This window comes from Schistocerca piceifrons, chromosome X (assembly GCF_021461385.2).
Source record: "Schistocerca piceifrons isolate TAMUIC-IGC-003096 chromosome X, iqSchPice1.1, whole genome shotgun sequence".
In the NCBI taxonomy this organism is placed as follows: domain Eukaryota; kingdom Metazoa; phylum Arthropoda; class Insecta; order Orthoptera; family Acrididae; genus Schistocerca; species Schistocerca piceifrons.
The window spans coordinates 861931876-861955625 of NC_060149.1; the positions used below are offsets into that span (position 1 = coordinate 861931876).

General features: G+C 38.0%; 1 protein-coding gene across 1 annotated transcript in view; it reads left to right on the forward strand.

Moving 5' to 3' along the window:
- LOC124722737 (Down syndrome cell adhesion molecule-like protein Dscam2) overlaps positions 1-23750 on the forward strand; it is a 184026-nt gene that overhangs the window by 148736 nt on the left and 11540 nt on the right. The window contains exon 10 of the mRNA XM_047247879.1: positions 3723-3847. Within this exon, the coding sequence (XP_047103835.1) occupies positions 3723-3847 (125 nt within the window). The remainder of the gene's footprint in view (positions 1-3722; positions 3848-23750) is intronic.

Consider the following 23750-nt stretch of genomic DNA (forward strand, 5'->3'; position numbering starts at 1 on the left):
ACTCTTGATGAACTGTGGTATCGTGTGGAAGCTGCATGGGCAGCTGTATGTGTACACGCCATCCAAGCTCTGTTTGACTCAATGCCCAGGTGTATCAAGGCCATTATTACGGCCAGAGGTGGTTGTTTTGGGTACTGATTTCTCAGAGTCTATGCACCCAATTTGCTTGAAAATGTAATCACATGTCAGTTCTAGTATGATATATTTGTCCAATGAATACCCATTTATCATCTGCATTTCTTCTTGGTGTAGCAATTTTAATGGCCAGTAGTGTATAATACTGTCATTAGTCCATCCTGGATTTTCCATTGTCACATTTAGCTTTAATTCTTTAATTTCTATCTCTGTTGGTATACGTTTCTTGTCTACTGTGACAAATACACCACCACTATTTCCTATTAGCCTATTATTTCAATACAAACTTAGATTTTCCCTAGAAAATTCACTGCTATCATTTTGGGTTTTAACCAGCTTCCTGTACCTTATATTATGTGAGATCCACTGCTTTTTAGGAGTACTTCAAATTCAGGGAATTCATTGCGAGTGCTTTGTCTTGGATCACAAACTGACATTTCTGGACCTCCTACAGTGTGTAGTGCACACATGGCCCATGTATGGGACCCATCAGTTCTCAAACCTATGTCATAATATATCACAGCGTAGCTTGTCACACAACAGTCTTTGGTTCAAGCCTTCCACTCCATGGAGAACCAGAGAGCCAAGATAAGTTCTGGTGACAATGCTGCCAAGTATGAGCTTCATTAAAACTCAGTGACTGAGGTTGGTCTTCTCAGCCTTCTTCCAGGTCTCACACTGCCATTTCATTATTTGCCATAAGTTTGAATTGCTGGTGATTAATAGACTCTTACCATGTTGTATTTTCCTCCTCTTGATGTGGGACATAGTAGGTTCTTCAACAAGTGAACTGAGTCTCACTGGTTGAGTTTTGGTTGCTGTGGAAGGCAATACTTTTAACTATTTGGTTATGGTGATTGGAGTAACACCATGAGTTCTTCCTGGTCCCTGTCTCCTCTGTACAGCAAAATGGAGGAATAGGTACCTTTGGTATCATTGGTACATGATTCTCAGTAGCCTTCCCAACACACTCATTTGCAGCAGCTTCCAATTGCTTGACAGTAGTTGGGGAAATTTCCAGATTCTTACAAGCTTCAACTAACTTATCTAGTGCAGCTGCATTGCGGCTGGTGCACTGTTTTGCAGAACATTAAACTAATAACTTTAAAGATAAATGTTACTTATTTTCTGAAATATTTTTAGTTATAATTGCTGACAAAATTCAAAATAATGTTAATTTATGATAAATGCAGACAATATATACTCACATTGGAAAGGGAAAAATAAATGTAACATGAAATGTTAGTTATAATATGTGCTACAGTAACCATAAATCACCATCATTCATTTCCCATGAAATATGTTATGTACAACACACATAACTTCAGAAAGTTCTGAAAAGTATATGTTTATTCACATAGATATACACTGAAACTTGGGGTAAACATTGTTTTAAACAGGGATTGTTGTGCAAAAATTGTATAAGCACAGGCAACTGATGCTAGCAAGGAATACATTTTTCGCAAATTCAACGTAATGAAAATACACGACATAGCACAGTTTGTCCATGAGTTTTGATACAATCAGTATAAAAAACATTTTTAAAATTTATATGTAGTTTTTGTACTTTGGTTTTGAAAGCTGATTTATCTGACAGTCATGATTTTAGTTGGATATAAGGAAAGTGCTGGAAGTCAGATTATTTACATAAATATAAGTGAATAAATGTGCAAATTGCATAAAATTTTCATGTAGCTGGTGTTCTGACACCTTTTAAATTAGCATGCCAAAGATGAACACTGCAGCATTAGCCTATGTCACAGAACAATATAAAATATGGAGTACAATTTCCTGCTTGGGACAACTAACAATGATTACCATGCTACTAAGCACAACATGGTCAATGAGTACTTCACAAGTGTCTCCATCTGAATATCTCCTCAGTGTCCTCTCACTCCATTATCAGCTTTTCTGCGTTGCGTAAGTGGGAATTATCCTTACAACATATTCTACAGTCCCACTATCCCTGTGACCGTAAGTTTTACAATTCTGCATTTTGTGGCCTACACTTTTCACTGCCTCTTTTCCCACTCACTTTATTCATACCCCCCACCCACCTATCCTTTCCTCTCATCAGTTTATCAGCTTATAGTTTATTAGCTCTTAGTACTTTCACCCTGATCTCCTTATTTTACTTTAGTTTGTAGGTCTATGAAACTATGATCCACCATTCACATTGTTCTTTCACTCTTCTTGTTGTGCCAGATGTAACTACTTTCTCCAGCCATGACTGTGGGTTCTTTGATTACTCTGGGAGAAGGCTCATCAGACTAGAACATTTGAAGTATTAGGTCACTTTATTACATAAATTACTTAACTTTGACACAGTTCTTTACCACAGGATTGCTTGATAATTTACAACTGTCACTGACTAGGTAAGCACTTTATGCACCAATTAACAAAATGTTCTCTTCCAGTACAAAATGCAAGATTTAAAAAAAGTACATTTCATCAGAACCTTCAATTATCATTGTCTTAAATGATGATGTTGAATGCTGTAGCTGTGATTTTGAACTGGGGCAAAGTCCTTCTAAGCTCAGCTCTATATTGACCTCAGCGTGAGGGTACTGATATGCTGAGAGGGAGGCATGGTCTTCTAGAATGCCTGCCAGATTGCAGTGAGCCCTCTCTAATGCCTGTGATATTGATCCGTGTTGCCAACTGTGGTGTGGCACCATGATATCTGGACAAACCACAGTTGTCTCCTTTCCAATTCCATACACAATATGCTACTACCATGCCTATATGGTGGTGACCTCTTCTTGGTGTCATATTCCTGTGACCTCTTTTTGGCATCATATTCCCATACCCTTTCCTGGCTCTCCCTCGATCTCCTCCCCCCCTGACTCAGTCTGACACAAACATTCAGATTGTGCAAGGACCATGTGTGTGTGTGTGTGTGTGTGTGTGTGTGTGTGTGTGTGTGTGTGAGAGAGAGAGAGAGAGAGAGAGAGAGAGAGAGAGAGAGAGAGAGAGAGAGAGACAGATATGAGAAGGGGGGGGGGGGGGGGTGGAGATAGGCAGAGGGGATGTGTGTGTGCACGGGCACTAGCATGTGCACTTCCCTCCTTTATGCATTCCATTGCTTTCATTCCAAATAGAATTTTTCATTATTGTATTTTATTTGATATATGGTTTTCTACTGAAGTAAGAGATACAATCTCAGATGTTTGATACTACTTTAAAGACTCTATAATCATGATTATGACTTCATACCCTGATGTGGACTAACAAGAGCTTGATTTATCCTGATCTGACAGCTACTACATATAGTCTCTAAAGAAAGTTAGGAAATGAGGCCCTTAATTTATCAACTATAGTGTAATAGTAAAATATTATCTCATATTGTTCAAACTCATTTTATCATACATTGGTGTCAAAGACCTCAAGCTCGTTTTGGTTACAGTTAAAATCTGTTTCACTCACTTGGTGAAACCCAAATGCCTACTATTGTTCTGGCTCCATAGAATACAGGCTAAATATACTGACATAAAATTTCATGTTATGTCTTACATGTTGGATTCGTGAGACCTTTTCATTCCCAAAACTTTGTTACAATGAAATTAAACATATTTGATGTTTTCCAGGATTCTTCAGAATGGAAGCCTTCTGATCCATAGTGTTCAACCAGATGACAGAGGATATTACTTGTGCCAGGCATCAAATGGAATTGACTCAGGTCTCAGTAAAGTGGCACATCTTTCTGTTTATGGTAAGGGTGTTCCATTGGTCTTCAAGTAGATAACAAATGACCATTCTTTTATTCAGTCATTATGAAGTTAGCATAGGGTATTCTTATGGTTTCGAAATGGGGGATAGTATTAAGTTGTATCTTGCTTTTGACTTATAAAGTTCTGTTCATGAAAGGGTGGTAAAAGTAAGTTTCGTCTGTCTTAGAATAAAAATTTTCTCTAAAACAGTTTGTAGTCCACCAAAGCTGGTGGCTGTATTGCAGGACTAGGACATTTTGATGGAGCTCTACCATGTGCCCCTGCCCCATCTCTACCACTCCCACTCTCACTCTCATGGTTGGGAAGCGAAGCAATCTTACATGTAATATAGCTGTGTGTAATCTTTTTCACAGTTTACAAGTGGTTCATTGCATTCTTGCCACTTCTAAAGATAGCTCGTTTCTTTTCCTGATTAAAATTCATTTTTCTTTCTGCACAGTCAGTAATAATAATAAATGTCAGTTATGAAGAGGAAAAATATCTCATCTTTCATGTTTATTGTGAAGTAGAGTAACTGCAATATTGTTCCAGCTTTTTGGGATTGTCTTCCTCCACAAACAATAGGTAAAAAGTTTCGAAAATTCCATTTGTATTACTTTACCCCTAGCTTTGGGCACTTCTCAGGAACCATTAATGTTCCCAAGCCTGTTTCCTTTTTTATTCTTTGAATGATGTTATACACTACACCTTGCATTGCTACTGGTAAGTTATTGTATTCATTAATAGCTACCAGTGTTTTTTTATTTATCTCTTCATCAGTAGAAACAGTTAAATGAATCCTGGTAAGACTGTACAATGAATGTTGTCTCTGCTTTTAGTTAGTGAGATTTGGTGTTTGCTTTATATTGGGTTATGTTTTATTTTTCTTCATGCTCTTTTTTTATTTTCAGTTGTTTCTCTTACTAAATGTTCAATTTGGAAACATTTATAAATAGTTTTGTTTAATTATGTATCATTTGGTTAAAACTCTCTCCTTCTCTTTAATACATGCATTGTTTTTAAGCTTTTCTTTTCTTCTGCTTTATTGTTTACATAAGTACCTCTGTTATATAAATTATATATGTCTGTACGGTCTTCACCTCAGTATACCTTCATCTTCAGGTGGACCTCTCTCATCTTGAGGTTTTAGTGACCTGCCTTTCCTTTTTAACATTCCCTGAAATATCACTCTCTTCATCCTGATGAAGAAACTGTTAGCTCCGAAAGCTACATGGTGTGTCCCTTTTACTTTTACCTGTGTCTTTCGGCAGAACTATAAGTCTTGACTCCTGAAGATAAGTTCTGGTTAGAGATTCTGTATCACAATTTATTAGTTTTCTCAATTGCACATGCCTTTGATTCAGTCAACCTTCATTTTCTAGGATTCTAGACTTTTTTTGTGATTAAATTTGGTGAACCCTCGACAAATAAACTCTCAAGATTTACATTTTTGAATTCCTGTTTGAGGAGTGTGTTTATGAAGAACTTGTGCAAGGATGCGGCCTAAAATTTAATGCAAAGAAGTGTAAGCTGGTGGCCACAACAAGGAGAAAGGATAGAACTGTACTAAACATGGGAGTGGTTGGGGAACAACTGAAAACAATTGATGTTTCAAGTACCAGGGCAATATAATACAGGAAATTGGAACCATTGACCAAGAGGTATGTGCACAGGCAAGGTAATCTGGTAGCCTTATAAGTGGTCTGAGAGGAATGAAGTGGAGTAAAGAAGTATCCCATGAAATTAAGGTGGTGTTTTACCAAACATAATATTATGTACCAGTTTTATTGTACATTGCACAGAAGGGAAGGGAAAAATTAAGGTGTGAAAAAGTGAGATAAAGTATTTGAAAAGCTCTATAAGTTTAACAAAGCTAGAGAAGTTAAGGAATGAAAGGACCAGGGGACAAAATCATTTTACAAACTTATCAAACCACAAACTGATTCCATTAGAACTAATGTGAGCACTACACTTACCCAGAACTGTGAATATGGTTTACAGTAACAACACTAACAGATGTTTATTGCCTACTATATACACGGAAAGTAACAGAGGAATGCATCTTTACATATTTACTGCATTCTGCAGGTTGTTTATAATATGTAAAATGTTTATAAAGAGCTTGCAGAGAACACATGTGTTCCATAGTAGTGAAGAACAAGTGTGCATAGATCTTAAGGTGTGCATTTTAGAGCCATGTTTACTACACATTTTTCTTTGTTTTGGTTCATACTACCACTTATCGAAATATGGAATTTATTTTAAACACCCTGCATACATTCCTCTACATCTGCATACATAGTCTGCAAGCCACCATATGGCACATAGGGGAGGGTACCTTCCACCACTGATAGTCATTTACTTTACTGTTCCATTCACAGATGGAGTGAGGAAAAAAGACGTGTCTATAAGCTTTCTTTTTTCTTTGAGTCATCAGCTTTCTGACTGGTTTGATGTGGTCTGACATGAATTCCTCTATAATGCCAAGCTTTTCATCTCAAAATAGCAATTTGTAACCTATATACTCAATTATTTGCTGGATATATTCAAATCTCTCTTTCTTTACAGTTTTTGCCCACTACAGCTCACCCTAGTACCACAGAAGTTATTCCCTGATGTCTTAAAAGATGCACTATCATTCTGTCCCTTCTTTTTGTCATTGTTTCCCATGTGTTCCTTTCCTCACCAATTCTGTGGAAAACCACCTCATTCCTTATCTTACCAGTGCACCTAATTTTCAAAATTTTTCTGTAGCACCACATCTGAAAGGCTTTGATTCTGTTCTGTTTCAGTTTTCCTACAGCCCATTTCTCAGTACTATACAATTCTGTGCTCCAAGTGTACATTCTCACAAATTTCTTCCTCAAATTAAGACCTATGTTTGATACTTGTAGACTTGTCTTGGCCATGAATAGCTATTTGCCAGTGCTAGTCCTCATTGCTTTGTCTGTCATGGATTATTTTGCTGCATAGGTAGTAGAATTGCTCAACTTCAACTACTTCATGAGAGCCAATTCTGATTTTAAGTTTCTCACTGTTCTCATTTCTAATACTTCTCATTACTTTTACCTTTCTACAATTTACTCTCAATCCATATTCTGTACTCATTAAACTGTTCATTCTATTCAACCAATCCTGTAATTCTTCTTCACTTTCACTGATTTGTTATCAACAAATCTTATCAATTGTATCCTTTCACCCTCAATTACTTTCTTACCATCATTGCTTCTCCAGTGTGTAGATTAAACAGTAGGGGTGAAAGTTCTAACAATACCACCACTTGCAAAGTAGGTTAGAAATCAGATTATTAATGTTGCTCATGCAGCATATGTTCACTTTATCAAGCAACAAAAAAGTTATTGACTGTGGATGGTATCGTCAGAATGGAAATAATGAAGTCACTGTAAAAAAGTCATTAATTTTGGCACTTATCTTGAATGGATTCCAACGTAGATTTTGTCAAAGTTGTTATGGCTCATATTGTTGATTCTAGGGTGATTCCACTTTGACTGCTAGAAGGTCCTGACCTGTATTTCAGCAATATTTGAAGACCTAACAAATGCGTTTTTCAGGAAATTCTTAATGATCAAACAATCCCAGATCAGAACAATGGTATGGTAGAAATAATTTTTGACTTGATGTTCACAGTCCACATTTTTATTAAACTTCATGTAAATTCACATATACTACTTCTTAATTGTCACATCATCAAGAAAACAGTTCATATATTTAATTTCGACTTTAACCAAACCTAAGACTTGACTGTTCTTTTACAAAGGGAAATAACACCTTAACTTCTGCAAAGTGAAACAAAGACTGCTCTGTGCGCATTTGTGCCAAAACGGTTACAAGTAAGTCAAAGATTATCACAGTCTCACAGAAATGAATACACACAAGAACCATATCACTGTAATATATCGATACATCGGAGTACCTATACATTAATAAAACAAAATGTGGATATTGTCACAAAAATATGTCTGTTACTTCGCAGAAAAGTAGTATGATATTACGGGTATCGAGAACTGGGTTGTAGTGCCGTAATGGTTACATAAATAAAGAACCATTACAAAGTCTACACCGCTGCCTTACACATTTTTTAATCCCAGAACTTCGTTCTTGGTCTTCCAGTCTTATTGTTCCCTCTTGATTCTTGCACTTATTGTATATTACTCATCTTTTCATGTAGCTTATCCTTATTTTTCTCAGAATTTTGAACATCTTGCACCATTTTTCATTGTCAAATGCTTTTTCTAGGTCGGCAAATCCAGTGAACGTGCGTTGAGTTTTCTTCAGTCTAACTGGTCATCACCTAACAGATCCCCAGTTTTGTTTTCCATTCTTTTGCATATTATTTTTCTCAACAACTTGTATGTATGAGCTGCTCGCTGATTTTGCAATAATTCTTGCACCTGTCAGCTCTTGCTATCTTTGGGATTGTGCAGTTGATATTTTTCCGAAAGTCTGATTGTATGTTGCCAGTCTCATAAATTCTACCCACTAATGTGAATAAACGTTTTGTTGCCACTTCCACAATGATTTTAGAAATTCCAATAGAATTTTATCTATGCCTTCTGCCTTATTTGATCTTAAGGTGTCCAAAGTTTTCTTAAATTTTGATTCTAAAACTGGATCTCCTGTCTCTTCCCCGTTGACTCCTGTTTTTTCTTCTATCATACCACTGACAAGTCTTTCCATTGTAGAGGCTTTGGTGTACTCTTTCCACTTATCCACTCTCTCCTCTGCATTTCACAGTGTAATTTGCATTCCACTCTTAATGTTACCACCCTTGCTTTTAATTTCACTGAAGATTGTTTTGACTTTTGTATATGCTGAGCCCATCTTTCTGACAACCATTTCCTTCTCAATTTCTTCACATTTTTGTGCAGACATTTCACCTTAGCTTCCTTGCACATTCTATTTATTTTGTTCCTATAGTCAAGATGGACTAAGAAGGTCCCTGGCAGCTCACAGTGTTATTGTCAGCTTTCAACTGTGAAGCGTTGATGGCTGCAAGTGGAAACAATAGTTGTCTATAGAACTCTGACAACACTGAAGCATTGCCATAGATAAGTTTACAAAATCGTGTTATGTTACTGGTTGAGGTAGTCCATCGAAGCGGCCACACCAACTACAATGCAACTAAGCTGACTCAACTCAATTGATTTGTATTCCTGTATCTAGAATTTCCATGAACATTTTTGTACTTGTCATCTTGATTAATCGGGTTCCTGCCGGTGATTCATGTCTTTCCTGCATGATATTTCAACTGCATGGCTAGCAGTCTTCTTCAGGTGCTGTCTGATACTGATTCCTGTGTGGAACGAGTCTGGTATTTATGCCTGTGTTGTGCTAGGCATTCCCTCTGTGTTCTGCGCTGCATCTGGTGCTCTGTCTGTGGTGTGCGCCGACCAATAGCAATGGTTGTAGTGTTTTCTTCTAGCTGCTGCTGTTCCGAATGCTGTGCGCGTGTTATGTGGTAATTATCCATTGTCAGTACAGCTGAATTAAGTTGTGAATGGAGACCAAGCTGTGCTACAAGTTCAATCTTCTGATTGTCATCATTTGAGTCCTTCCATGAATTAGGAGATTCTGTTTACCGTGCTGTGTCATGTTAGGCATTCCGTCTGAAGTACTTGCCCCTCAGGAGTGGCTGCAGTGCTATTTTCAGGCCAATTGGGTTGAAACTGTCGCTCGAGACTTGGAAGAGCATCCTCAGATACTGTGTCTGTTGTCTGAGGTGCCATTTCATGTACGTCCTTTGTTACATGTACTGGGATGTTATCTCCAATTCAATCCTTATACTTGTGTCCCAATCCTTATACTTGTGTCCCTTGGGGTTTGGATGTTGCCCGCATTGCATCTTCAGAAGATCGAGTGCTGGGTTCCAAGCCGAGCTCAGCAGGAAACCGATGTCCTGGTTAATGAGATTCTCTGCAACCTTAATCTCAATAGATTCTTTGATCAAGCTGTCCCAGTATCTCGATGTTTGTGTTAAAATCTTGGCATCATTGTACTTTATAGAATGAATGAGTTGTAAACAATGCTTGGAAAATGCTGACTTGGTTGCCTGTCTCAGTCTTGTGTGCCTTTGGTGCTCTTTGTACCTGATGTCAACGGACCTGGTCATCTGGCCGATGTATGCCATACCACATTCACATGGTATGTGGTAAACGCTTGAAAAAATTACATTTCTGTACTTCCTTCTTTTGTTGATAAACTGAAGTATTTCTTCTGTCATCCATGGTTTCTTCACAGCTGCCTTCCTTCTACCTACAGCTTTCTTTCCGACATCTGTCACTGCTTTTTTTTACAGATGTCTATTCCTCTTCAACTGAACTGCCTACTGAGCTACTCATTATCACATTATTTTTAGCCTCAGAGAACTCCACACCTGAGAGCAGCTAATGCTGTGGAAGACATCAAATGGGCAACCTTCTGTGGAAACCTTGTAGATTTTCACCAGTTGGGCATTGTGCAAAGATGACACATACTCATACCCAGGCATACAAAATAGGGACAGTTAACATTATTACTATTAGACAGGCTGTGAAACAACAGCTTTCTGGGACATGCTGTATGCCTCAGACATGGATATACTGATGGTGCAGGAAATCTGTGCTACTGCCTTCCAGGAAGTACATGGTTACATCTCCACAGTGCCGAACTCATACAATGACAGTGGAACAGTGATATTAGTCCAAGAGAGGTTTCCAGTTCATGACCTGGCCTATTTACCTTCAACATGGGGACTGGCAATAACAGTTTATGGGATCCAAGTTGTAAATGTTTATGCCCTATGAGGTACATAAAACAGGTGAGAATGTGCAAAATATTATATGGAAGAGATTGTACCTTTATTCACTGGCAAATTCTATCATTTACTGGTAGGTGGAGACTTCAGCTGTGTATTAGCCCCAAAGTATCAAATTCCACATTACAATACCTGTTGTGAACTACAAGCAGTATGCCAAGAAAAGAACTTATGCAACACGTGGGACAGAATCCATGGGAATCGTGAGGGATATACATTTTCTACTAGTCACTTGGTATGCCTTGGATGTATGTTTCTGTTGGCCTATGAGATAAGGCTGTCAATTCTCAACAATGGCCCACTGCTTTTACTGACCACCTACCTTATATGTACAATACTGTAGTGCCTGTGTTATTCTGATTATGATGCAAAGTTTCTCTGGACATTTACACATGTCCAAAAGAACCAGCCCCACAGCTACTACAGCCATTATTAAATACATTAAATGAATTCCCAGTTGTGAATAAGGACAACCACCAGCTGTAGAACTGAATGATGACGATGAAAATTTGTGCTGGACCAGGATTCGAACCCAGATTTCTCACTTATCGCAGTTGCCTTACCATTTGACTATGAAGTCTCTCATGATGGAGTCCTTGCATAAAAAGTTCTCGGTTTACTTGCCACATCAAATTTAGATAAAATCCCAAGCTTTCAATGACTACCTCCATCATCTTCGTTGGGGGTAAAACAGACTGTAGTGGACTGGTGAGGCTTCCGCTTTTATAAGCAGTGGACGGCTTCTCATTGGCTGGATGACATCATGGTGAAAACGGGACATATGGAGGTGGCAGCCTCTATGTCCATAGATTTTGTTTGCCTTACCATTTGGCTATCAACGCACAGCTCACAGCCAGACCCAAACTTCCACATGTCACCAACCATGCATCTATGGCCTGTACTTGTACATCCATTATGTATATTCCCATCCAGGTCAGACATTTTCCTGAAAGTCACTTGTCTGGTTTAGACACATAAATATGACAGTGCAGTGCCTGTGTTATTCTGATTATGATGCAAAGTTCCTTTGGACATGCATAAAAAATAAAACAAAGTAAAATAAAATTAAAAAGTAATTAAAAAAAGGCTGTAGCATTTTTGACTGGTAATCAAAATGTCCTCATTTCGAAGTTTCGAACCTCACCAATGCTTAAATTTTGAATAAAAAGCAGCAACAATGGCAGCCAATGGTTTTTGGCATAAGAAGTCACCCTTGTTCTGACAATGGTCTTGTCAAAGATAGCGGAGGAGTGGACAGGGATTCAGGGTACTCTTTTGCCCTTGGGATGGGAAATTGCCCTGAAAAGGTGGAAGAATTAGCAATCATCAATGGCAGGAGGATGCAAAAAGGCAACGGACACCACTGCATTAAAGACACATAATGTATATCCACAGAACATGTGGCCAGTAACTCAGAAAAGTTTCATGATGATCTCTCCTCTGGCTCCCATTAGCCACCATTTGGATCTCTGGGAAGGGACTATCAAGGAGGAGGTGATAATGAGAAAAAATTGAATAACCAATGAAAGGACAACATTCTACAAGTCACGGAGTGGAATGTAAGGAGTTTGAACATGGTGGGGAAGATAGAAAATCTGAAAAGGGAAATGCAGAGGCTCACTCTAGATATAGTGGGAATCAATGAAGTGAAGTGGAAAGAAGACAAGGATTTCTGATCAGACGAGAACAGGATAATATCAACAGCAGCAGCAAATGCTGTAACAAAATTAGGATTCATTATGAATAGGAAGTTAGGGCAGAGAGTGAGTTACTATGAACAGTTCAGTGATGGGTTGTTCTCATCAGAACTGACAGCAAACCAACGCTGAGAACAATAGTTCAGGTATACATGCCAGAATCACTAGCAGATAATGAAGAGATAGAGAAAATATATGAAGACACTGAATGGGTAATTCGGTATGTATAGGGAGATGAAAATCTGATAGTCATGGGGACTGGAATGTAGTTGTAGGGGAGAGTGTAGAAGAAAAGGTTATGGGAGAATATGGGCTCAGTAGCAGGAAGCATTTTGAAGATAAAAAGCCATTTTATTCTCAAAAGAATTGAGTTCTGCAATAAATATCTGTTAGTAATAGCAAAGACTCTGTTCGAGAACCACACGAGAAGGAAGAATGTGAGGAAAAGGCTGGGAGCTACAGGAAGACTTTAGTTTGATTACTTCATGGTCAGGCAGAGATTATGAAATCAGATATTGCATTGTAAGGCTTACCCTGGAGCAGATATAATTCAGATCACAATTTTGTAATGATAAAGGGCAGGCTGAAGTGTAAGAGACTAGTCAGGAAGAATCAATGCACAAGGAAGTGGGACAAGGAAGTACTAAGGAATGAAGGGATACCAAGGGGAAGAGTCACATCAGTCATCTTCATCCTGCTCAGTCCAGTCAGTACCAGTGAGGTTCTCTACTATTCTGGGGGCTGTACTGGTACATAGTATTCATGAGCTTTCTGCAGCATCATCCTCTGCTGCTGAAGGGTTGACAGATGCCTGAGGGGACAGTTCATTGGAACGACAAGATACCTTTTCACTGTTCAAATGCAGTTGGTCAGCGGCATCCAGTGACTGTTGGTCCATGTCAGACAGGTCCAAATTGCAAGAGTCATCAGTTGTCTCAGTATGAGAAGAGGACAGATCTGCAGAGTCAAGGCGGCACTTCTTGGGATACTTAGGGGTGCACTGTTCACATGCCCTGATCTTGACCTCTGGTACTGTTGAAGCCGGCAGCTCCAGTTGCATCACCATTGCTACATCATCTGTGGACTCCTCCACTTCAGTTACCATGACCTTTGATGTGTGGTCATTTTCATGATCTATCACCTGCAACATGTGAGGAGTGAGGGGAGTTGGAGCCATCTCAGCATCATTATAGCCCGATGGCTCCTCCTGCAGTGTTGGTTAGAATAAATGCTACAACCTTGGTGTCACCTCCTCTTGGAGCACCAGCATGTATGTCAGTAGTAGTGATGTGGGGGTGACCTGTGGCAATAGGTCTTCAGTGGGTAGTTGCACAAGTCTTCTCCTCATGCACTCGGATCAAAGATGTCATTCACCACAGCATCCAGAGCATGTCTGTAGTTGGCCATCATAGATGACAATAGCTTTAAAACCTGTAGGTATACAGGTATCATTACAACACTAAACAATATCTTTTTTAACATAATTACAAAATTTCTATAAGGTAAATTGTCCGTCTTAATACATCATAATTGTGAGAAGTAACAATTGGCACTACTGCACCAGTGGTCCGTCGTCATTGTGAGAGGCGGTGTATGAGACACGCCTAATGTAGATGCTCATGCCATGTAGCAGTTGCAATGATGCAACATGATTCTAAAAGTGGGTGGGTTACAAATCTCAGTAACATACTGCCACCTTATGGCAGAAATGGCAAACAACCTAAGTTACACATTTACTGAACTATATTAAGAAATAATTAAATGTACTGTGTTCTGTTTATTTTGTTAAAAAGCTTATAATGTTAAAACAACTGTAAAATTATTTATTGTGTATTATAAACAGTCATAGCTTTAGAAATAAGTAATAATGGTTAAGGGAACACCCGCATATTAATCTGAGTGACAGTATCCCACCCTTTTTGAGGTGCAATAGCTCTTGAACAGAGATTGTCTAAGTAGTCAGTAGTAGTGTGAGTACAGTGCATGTGAATGGTGTTTGTGTGGTGAAAATCAAGCACTGGAAAAATAAGCCTTGGATGACTGCTGAATGATGCTTCTATCTTATAGAAAGTACAGCTAACACTGTGTTATGGAAGAAGAGGTTTGCTGTGACTTATTGTGGGGTAAAAATCCAGTTGTATTGTGGATCAAGTCGTTCTGTGAGTTGTAGGAGGCATATTGCTGGCTATACATACACCTGAAGATCCTGTAGCCCTCAGAGCCACAAATAGTAAGCTGCCACTTCACATTTCAGTAGTATTTGTTAAAGGTATTAGGACATAGCTCATCATCCAGTGAAAAGGAACAGTTTTATTTTGTCTGTGTTACAACATGTAACAGTGCTTGTTTGTCTGTGCTACAACATAAAGTTGACTTTGAGTAGGGAAGCCATATTAGCAAAAGTGTAAAAGCCATGACATAATTGGAACTGCAAGTTGAGTAATAATATACTGGCTATTCATAAAACAGATGCTTATCTCATGTGTTTATTTATCCATTTAAAAATAATGTTCTTATACTTTCAGAGTTTTAAACCAAAGAATTTTACAGTGATAAAACCTGGTATTTATTTGAATAGAAAATCATTTGCCAACTTACAATGAGATTTTATATGTAAATTATAAACCAGCCAAATTCCATAATGGATGCTGTGTGTCACTGTCACTATTGAGCAGGTAAAGTGAAACTAGTACTTCTTTTCTTCAGAAAACTGTGGTGACTTGTGTATTTTGCAAATGACCCGATTGTCGATGAGACATTAAACCTTAATACTTATTTTGTAACAGAAAGTAAATTCACTTGAAAAACTACTAAACTTACAGCTGAGTGGCCAATACCACCTTCAAGAAATGAAATCTCATTACTGCCAAAAGATGCAATAAATATGTATGTGTCCAACCTTTTAAAATCTCTAATTTGTTTGTTGACCAGCTTTTGAAAAATAAAATCATAAAAATTTTCAAAACTTCAGGGAAAACCAAACAATAGAAAATACAGGATGAAATGTAACATTGTATATTATAGTTGCTACTCACCATATAGCAGAGATGCTGAGTCACAGGCACAACAAAAAGACTGTCACAAAGAAAGCTTACAGCCAACAAGGCCTTTGTCAAAAACAGCCAACAGACAGGCACCCCTGTGCATGCAACCCCCCCCCCCCCCACCTTCCCCACCCACCCACCACAAGAACCACAGGCTCTGACAGCTGAAGCCAGACCAGGTTCAGGTGCCAGAGACTGTAGTCGTGTGTGTGTGTGTGTGTGTGTGTGTGTGTGTGTGTGTGTGTGTTTTGTCTATTTTTGACAAAGGCCTTGGCCAAAAGCTTGCTTTATGACAGTCTTTCTGTTGTACCTGTCTGCAACTCAGCAAAACTTCTGGGATTACATGATGTCAACATAATCCCAGCAACTAGCTGCACTTGGGACAAAATATGATGTGCCTGTAAATACCCACAATATGAAGATCCTGAGGTGATTCAAAAGCTGGCTAGGGTGTAAATTTTAGGTAAAAATATTATAAAGTGATTAGTCACAGTTTCCTTACAAAGGGGTTCTGTGCCTCAAGACAGCACTGACTGAATGCTTTTTGTGTAATTATGTCTTGCTATCTTAAAAGTGACAGTGATGTTTGTGATATCTGCATAAAAATTCTGAAAATAGATACCCTGTGCACTGACTGCAAGTGCTGGTACCACAGTAAACATGAAGAAATAAACCTGAAATATACTAAAAATGAACATGAATGGACAAGCTGTCAGTGCTTGGTAAGTGCAGAGAAAAACAAAATCTAACTGAATAGATAAAAAAGCTACTCACCAAGCAGTGGCAGGGGAAATATATATATATAGGATATGGAAATTTGCAAGCTTTTGGAGCCAGTGACTCCTTCTTCTGGCAGAAGGATTGAAGGGGAAAGAAGAGGGATGAAGGAAAAAGACTGGTGAGGTTTAGGGATTGGGAAGAGTTATGGAAGTCACTCAGAACTGTGGGTCAGGCAAGACTTATTGGATATGATGAGAAAGAAAGACTGATTTTTGGTACCTACACTGGACAAGGTTTGAAATCTAGAAGGTAGTTAAACATTCCCAACATAGAAATAATCCTAGACTGAAACTCCCACCAAGTCTGATTAGGTGCAGGCAGAGTATACATGATCTAAACCTGCTTTATAAAGTTATTACTCTACCTGATTTTAAGGAAAAATACAATCAGAAGAAGAAAACTTTTAAAATTTAAATTGATTACATAAGGAAGCAGATTAACAATAAATCAAAAGAGCAGTCTGGTAATATAAGTAAGGCATCCTGGGAGTTAATTGACATATACTATAGAGGTCCCAAAATGAACATGAACCATTCGGCACAAGACTTGATGCTAACATTGTGAAAAACCGAGATAATATATGTAACATTTTCAATAACTATTTCACTGGTTCTACTGACCAGTTAGCTCATATTATAGATATTATAGATGCACAGATTGAGACGCTCACTGAAAGTACAGAGTCTGAATTCATATAGGTGAATGAGCAAGAAGTATGCAATGTAATGCGCCTGCTAAAGAAAAAGTTCATGTGGATGGGATGGCATATCAAGTGAAATTACTAAGGTGTACTTAAAAGAATCTCAGAGCCACTTAATAGTCCAGCCGACAAAGAAAATAAAGGTCAAATATGGGTAATAATTGGATAGCTACAAATTTTTATGAAGTGGTAGGAGGGAGTGTCACTAACAACATACTACAAATCCCCACTAGTAGGATGTAAGCGTGGTCATGGGGAGGTGTTTAAAGGTCATGTTTTGACATTTTTTCTGAAATAATTATAAAGCTGCTGCTTCTCATTCTAGATACATTACATTTCCTACAGAAAACGTCGTGTTCATTTTTTTCTCTAGGATAAATAGTTAACACATTGCAGTGGATAAAAAAAAGATTATTAAAAATAGTGTTTTAATGGTATAAAACTAATTATTACTGTTAAATCAAGTATGCTAAGAACAAATATTAAAGGTGTATACCACATCTGAGCATAGTAGAGCCATTTAGGGATAAATTGTGTTCTGTGGGTACGACTGGGTGGATGGAGTGGGGGTGAGGGGTAGAAGTGTGAGGGAAGGTAGGTCACCAGATTGTAGTCATGATTCTTCATAGGTCTGCATACTAAAGAGCATCTGTCTATCACACTACATCACAAGTAGCAATTACAGGGTGTTTCACAAAGTTATACTGACACTCTGCCTTATGAACCACTGCCAGTGCTGTGCACAGACATGGCCAGGGGATGCATATTTTCCACAAAGTGTAACACTACATGGAATGCAGATATGAGTTACTAATAATACTAACACAAGAAACTCTTATGGACAGAATCTAGTTAAATCTCAGCACACTGTTCTACACTGCTAGAGGGGAAATTGTCATTCTGTATAGCATCTGTAGCATTCTTTTGGGAAAGGCAACTTCCATCACCACAAGCATTGCTCACTTTTCATTTTGCATACAGATTATACCTTCCAAGCATGTCCTGTCCAGTTACTTTTTGTGAGGAGAAAAAATAACTCCACTCAGCTTGTGTTTATATAGTAGAGTTATTTTCAATTTGTTAAGTGAGTGGCCTACTTATTTGCAGTTATGTGAGCGATTATGAAAAATGTTCAACAGCTGGAGCAGTCAACTGTTTGCCACATAGAACAGCCTGCCAGAGTGTAGAATGCTGTTAAAATCTCTTTGACAATGCTCATTTCATTGTTTCCACTGTCAAAGGCTGAATACTTTACACAGCATGAGGGGTATCAAATGCATAACCCAGCCTCAGCTCTCCCAATGTCTCAAGAGTTCCAGAGGCTAAAATAGGATCCCTCTACAAGAGAAGTAGGTCACCTAAGTGTTACAAAACTTTGTATTTCAACATAGATCATGCAATGTATTACAGCAGATTACCATTCTAGACTTGTACATGATCAGTCCCATTCCATCAGACATATTCATTCTCACCTCCGAATATATACTGTGGATGTATGGTAAGAGGCTTCACTCTGCCCCCTATGACTGTCAGCAATTTCTGAATGGAATGCAGCCTGCCACTAATACAATTAATGGTGAGAGAGGTGCAGTAACTTTCTGATCATTCATTAATTCACCAACAAGTGGCTATAACACAATTACACAGCTTTATAACATTCTGTCAATGATAGACAGCAGCAAGAATCCACATTTTTCAATCAAATCCCTTTCCCACCAACACTACAAAGGTCACAACAATGCCCTTAACAATGTTACACTTTTCAGACATTATTTAGAGGAACATGTTTTACATAAGCGCTCACGTAAAAACTACAAGTAAGTCCCCATACAAGAGAACAGTACAGAAAATTATGGGGAGGTATGGTTTGTCTGCAAAATGAAAAACACTACTTTGAATAATCTCTGATTTTTCAGTCCCCTGCAGAAACTATTAATCATAGAGAAAAAATAATAGAACCTGTTTTTGTAGGAAATTTAATGCAGTTTAATTTTGTACCATGTAACATTTTTGTCAGAAGCTGCAGTTTTTGAGTTAGTCAAGAAAATATAAAAAAAAACATCAACCGCCCCCCCCTCCACCCATCCCCCCCCCCCCCCCCCCCCACACACACACACAGCCCTGAATTCACATCCCACCAGTGCATATTTTTAGTACATTGTTCATGACCCTCTCTCCTATCACTATACAGAAATTTGTGGCTACAAGATTTTTCCCCCTACTTTTTCCTCTGTTGACTGGACTCTACCAACCTGATTAATTACAGCATTAGAGAAAACATATACTAGTGTATGAAAAGGAAAGTAAGGAAAATGACTCTAACTTTAGAACAATATTGCTACTTCCCATATTTAGTAAAGTATTTGAAAGTAGTGGCTTTTTCACAAAACACAAACTGCTATAGATTGTCATTGTGAGTTCAGAAAAGGGCTAAGCACAGTGACAGCAGTTACACAATTCTTTCCTGAAGTGTACTCTCTATTGGATCAGAGGATACAGACTGCAGATACATTTTACACCTGACAAAAGCATTTGACACAGTAAACCATAGGTTTTCTTTCTTTCTCTCTCTCTCTCTCTCTCTCTCTCTCTCTATCTATCTCTCTCTCTCTCTCTATCTCTCTGTCTCTCTCTCTCTCTTTTTTAAAAAAAACCTTGAGTCATTTTGTAGAGGAGATCCACACATGCTTCTTATAGTAACATATATGTTATGTGAATCATAAACAATACATCAATACATTAAACTGACATACAAATTAGATGGAAGATCATAAACTTCCAATCCACCAGTGAAACAGTAGTACAGTGTTTACCTCTGGGCTGAGTTCTTGGTCCCTTTCTCTTCCTGTTGTATATGAATGACTTGACTCATACCCTTAACTCTCATTTAAAAACTATGTAGATGATACCTCAGTCTTATTCTATGGTAGAACATATTAGGAGCTAGATTCTTTTGCTACTAGTGGGGTAACAGAATTAACAAAATATTTCAACTATCTGGGCCTCCACGTGATGTCAGCAAATCTCATGTACTAGCATTCAAAAAATGTAGGTCTCACCACACAAATGTAAATAATCTATATAACATCTTGGTGATGCAGATTGGCAGCTGTAAATTTCTAGGTGTATACTTTGATGAAAATCTGTGGTGGATAGATCATGTTAGCTTCATATCGGGGAAAAGTCAGCAGTGGCATATATATACTTAGCCAGCTTGCAAATATAGTTTCTGGTCAAACATTAAAAGTAGTTTACTGTTGTTCTTGTTGTGGTCTTCAGTCCTGGTTTGATGCAGCTCTCCATGATACACTATCCTGTGCAAGCTTCTTCATCTCCCAGTACCTACTGCAACCTACATCCTTCTGAATCTGTTTAGTGTATTCATCTCGTGGTCTCCCTCTATGATTTTTACCCTCCGCACTGCCCTCCAATACTAAATTGATGATATCTTGATGCCTCAGAATATGTCCTACCAACCGATTCCTTCTTCTAGTCAAGTTGTGCCACAAGTTTCTCTCCTCTCCAGTTCTATTCAATACCTCCTCATTAGTTATGTGATCTACCCATCTAACCTTCAGCATTCATCTGTAGCACCACATTTCAAAAGCTTCTAGTCTCTTTTTGTCTAAACTATTTATCGTCCATGTTTCACTTCCATACACTCCATACAAATACTTTCAGAAATGACTCTTATAACTGCCATCTGGTTTCTGTACAAATTGTAAATAGTCTTTTGCTCCCTGTATTTTACCCCTGCCACCTTCAGAATTTGAAACAGAGTAGTTTACTATGGAACAGTTTACTCCCATATTAAGTATGGAGTTGAATTATGGGGCTTTGCAGCTTATGTCCACTTAAAAATAATAATTCAGTTACAAAAACAAGCAGTAAGACTTACTCAAGGGATAGGCTGTTGAAAATCCTGTCATAAAATGTTTGTACAGCACAGATACAATATATTCTTTATGAATATTTCATTTACATTTACTTGTTTATGTGTCAGCCAAGAGAATTTACCAACTGCAGTACTGTAAATGAGTGCAACACCAGAACTGAATATAACCACTTTCAGAAAAGAACAAAATTTTAAAACAGAGGATTGATTTTAACACGGAATTAAAATCTTTTCTGAAGAAAAATGTGTATGTTTATTCAGTGAATTCCAAGACACTACTTGTGAAATGAACCAGCAGCATATCAGCTATAAAGTAATAAATGTATAAAACAGATTTATGATCAAATAATAATTATTGTGGTGTACAACATATTTTGTAAATATAATTATTGTTCATATTATTATATGTGATGCTTACAAAAACCATCTTTGAGTTGACTCCAGGCAAAGAAAATGGAAATGAATGAATTAATGAATAAATAAATAAATGAATCATTCTAACCACAGTCTCAGTGTTCAGCATCTAGAAATGGATACAATAAATTTACATTATTAAGTAGAAACAAATTATTACCTAGCTTTGGGAACTATTAGTTCCTTCCGCAGAGAGAAATGAGGGGTAAGTTCTAAAACATTCTGAAGAAGCAGTAGATCACGTGGGCCCCAGGTTGATTAAGGGCTACCTGTCCTTTGAGGATGAGAGGAGAGTGTAATGTATGAGGTGTGATCAAAAAGTAATTGAAAATTTTAGTTACATGGGCTTTATACATCTGAGTTTAAAAACAATCTTGTTGTTACACATGCTCTTGATATATGCTTGCATTTTCAGATGTTTTTAATATCTAGTGTAATGTTGACAGTTGCAAAGGTTATATGTGGTTTCAGTACTCCGTGAATTTTTACCTTCAAAAAAGACATATAAAGGAAATCCATTATATTTTGCTTGATAAATTGAAAAATAGTGCAGCACTGCATTCAAAATGTCGACTGTGGTTTTTGGAAAACCTACTATGAGTAAGACAAGAGTTTACAAGTGGTATAAATGTATCAAAGAGGGCCGTAAAGAGATTGAAGATGTTGACTGCCCAGGACACCCTAGCACATCAATTACTGATGACAGTGTGGAATAAGTAAAGAAAATGAATCTGGAAAATTGCCAGATCATCATCATAGAGGTTTTTGATGATGTCAGTGTATCATTTAGCTCATGCCACACATTCTTTTCAGACTTTTGAGCATGAAATATGTATCAGCAAAGATTGTTCCATAACTGTTGAGTTTTGACCAAAAGTGACATCACATGGTCATTGCTCAGGAATTGTTGAATGAAACTGACAAAGCTCCAAAAACTATAAAAAGTTTATAACAGCTGAAAAAACATGGGTATACAGGTATGATGTTGAAACCAAAGCCAAATTGTTCCAATGGAAACTGCCTGAAGAACCAAGACCGAAAAAAAATTACAAAGTTTAATCATATGTGACAGTTCTTCTCATTGTTTTCTTCAATTACAATGAGATAGTGCATCATGAGTTCTTGCTTTATAATAATAGAGTCAATAAGGAATATTACTTGGAAGTTATGTTCCATTTGCGTGAAGCAATTTGAAGAAAACAACCAGAATTGTGGCAAAACCACTCATAGAAATTATATCACAATAATCCCACTCAGCTGTATGCTTATTCATGTTTGTTTGGTGAAAAACAAAACTGTCATGTTGCCTCATCCACTATACTCACCATACATGGCCATTTGCAACTTCATTCTGGTGCCAAGGCTGAAGAGGTCCATGAAAGACACCTTGTTACCATCACTGAAGAGATAAAAGCAGAATTGCTGAAGGAGCTGAGCACCATAATGAAAAGCGAATTCCAGAAGTGCTTCCAAAATTGGAAAAAGTGCTGGTACAAGTCAAGTATATTATATCTGAGGCCATTACTTAGAAAGGGACAAAATTGATGTTGATGAATAAATAAAGAGTCTTTAAGAAAAATAAAAATTCCCATTGCTTTGTGTTCACACCTCATATCTTTCCTTGTCCTACTGCAGCTTTCAGCCTGTGGACAGGCTGTTTGGGGCATCAGAGACAGTTTCTGGTAATTTGTGGGAGGTGGCCTTGCCTAGGCCAGAGATGATGGGTCAGCCTTTCTGTAATCCACCTAGTGGAGCCTACTGTGATGACTTTTAGTTTAGTGAGTTTCCTAAGAAGGCAGGAAATAAACTTGCAAAAAGTCCTGACAGGAAGCAGCATTTTCCAGAGGAGGGCTATTGCAGTAACAGGCACTGATCAATGGAAATGCCTCCAAAGCTGAAGATGACTGGCTGAGGTGTTTGAATTGCAGAAGCAATTTTGTGAAGCTTTTGGGAGCTCATGAAATTGACAAGGCCCATGACATCCCTTTAGGTTGCAGCAGGGAAGTGTTGTGCCTTCTGGAATGTAGGTGGTGTGTTATGGGGTTTAACATTTTTGAACTCTTTAGTTAGTGATAACAAATCCCAATATGAAAAACCCACAGGAAATCAAAAGTGTCTTCTTATGTGTGGGTGTGGAGTTCTGATTTGTCAGTTTTTGGTTTTTTATGGAAGTGTTTTCATGTTTTCTGTATGCAGAGGCCCCCTATCTGGTCTTAGGTAGTAGGAGATTGTTTCTAATTGCAGATATGGACTTGACTAGCACTAATTGAAACCATCACTTGCTTCTGTGGAAACTCAAAGTGTGGTGCTTGTATGTAACTTTCTGCCTGTTGGCTTTGGACTCTTTTCCTACTTTTTGTGTGGAGATTATCCATGTAATTATTTGAAACCAGCCGGAGGCAGTGTATTGAGGGTGATGTATGTTTCCAGTCCTGTGGTTGTATACTGGAAACTTTCTGAATGCAGCTACATAGCTACAGGGCATTAATTAGTGTAATGACAAGGTGAACCCTGTCTCAAGGGTCAAGAAAGGGCTCGCAACCCTTATTTAGACTGATATT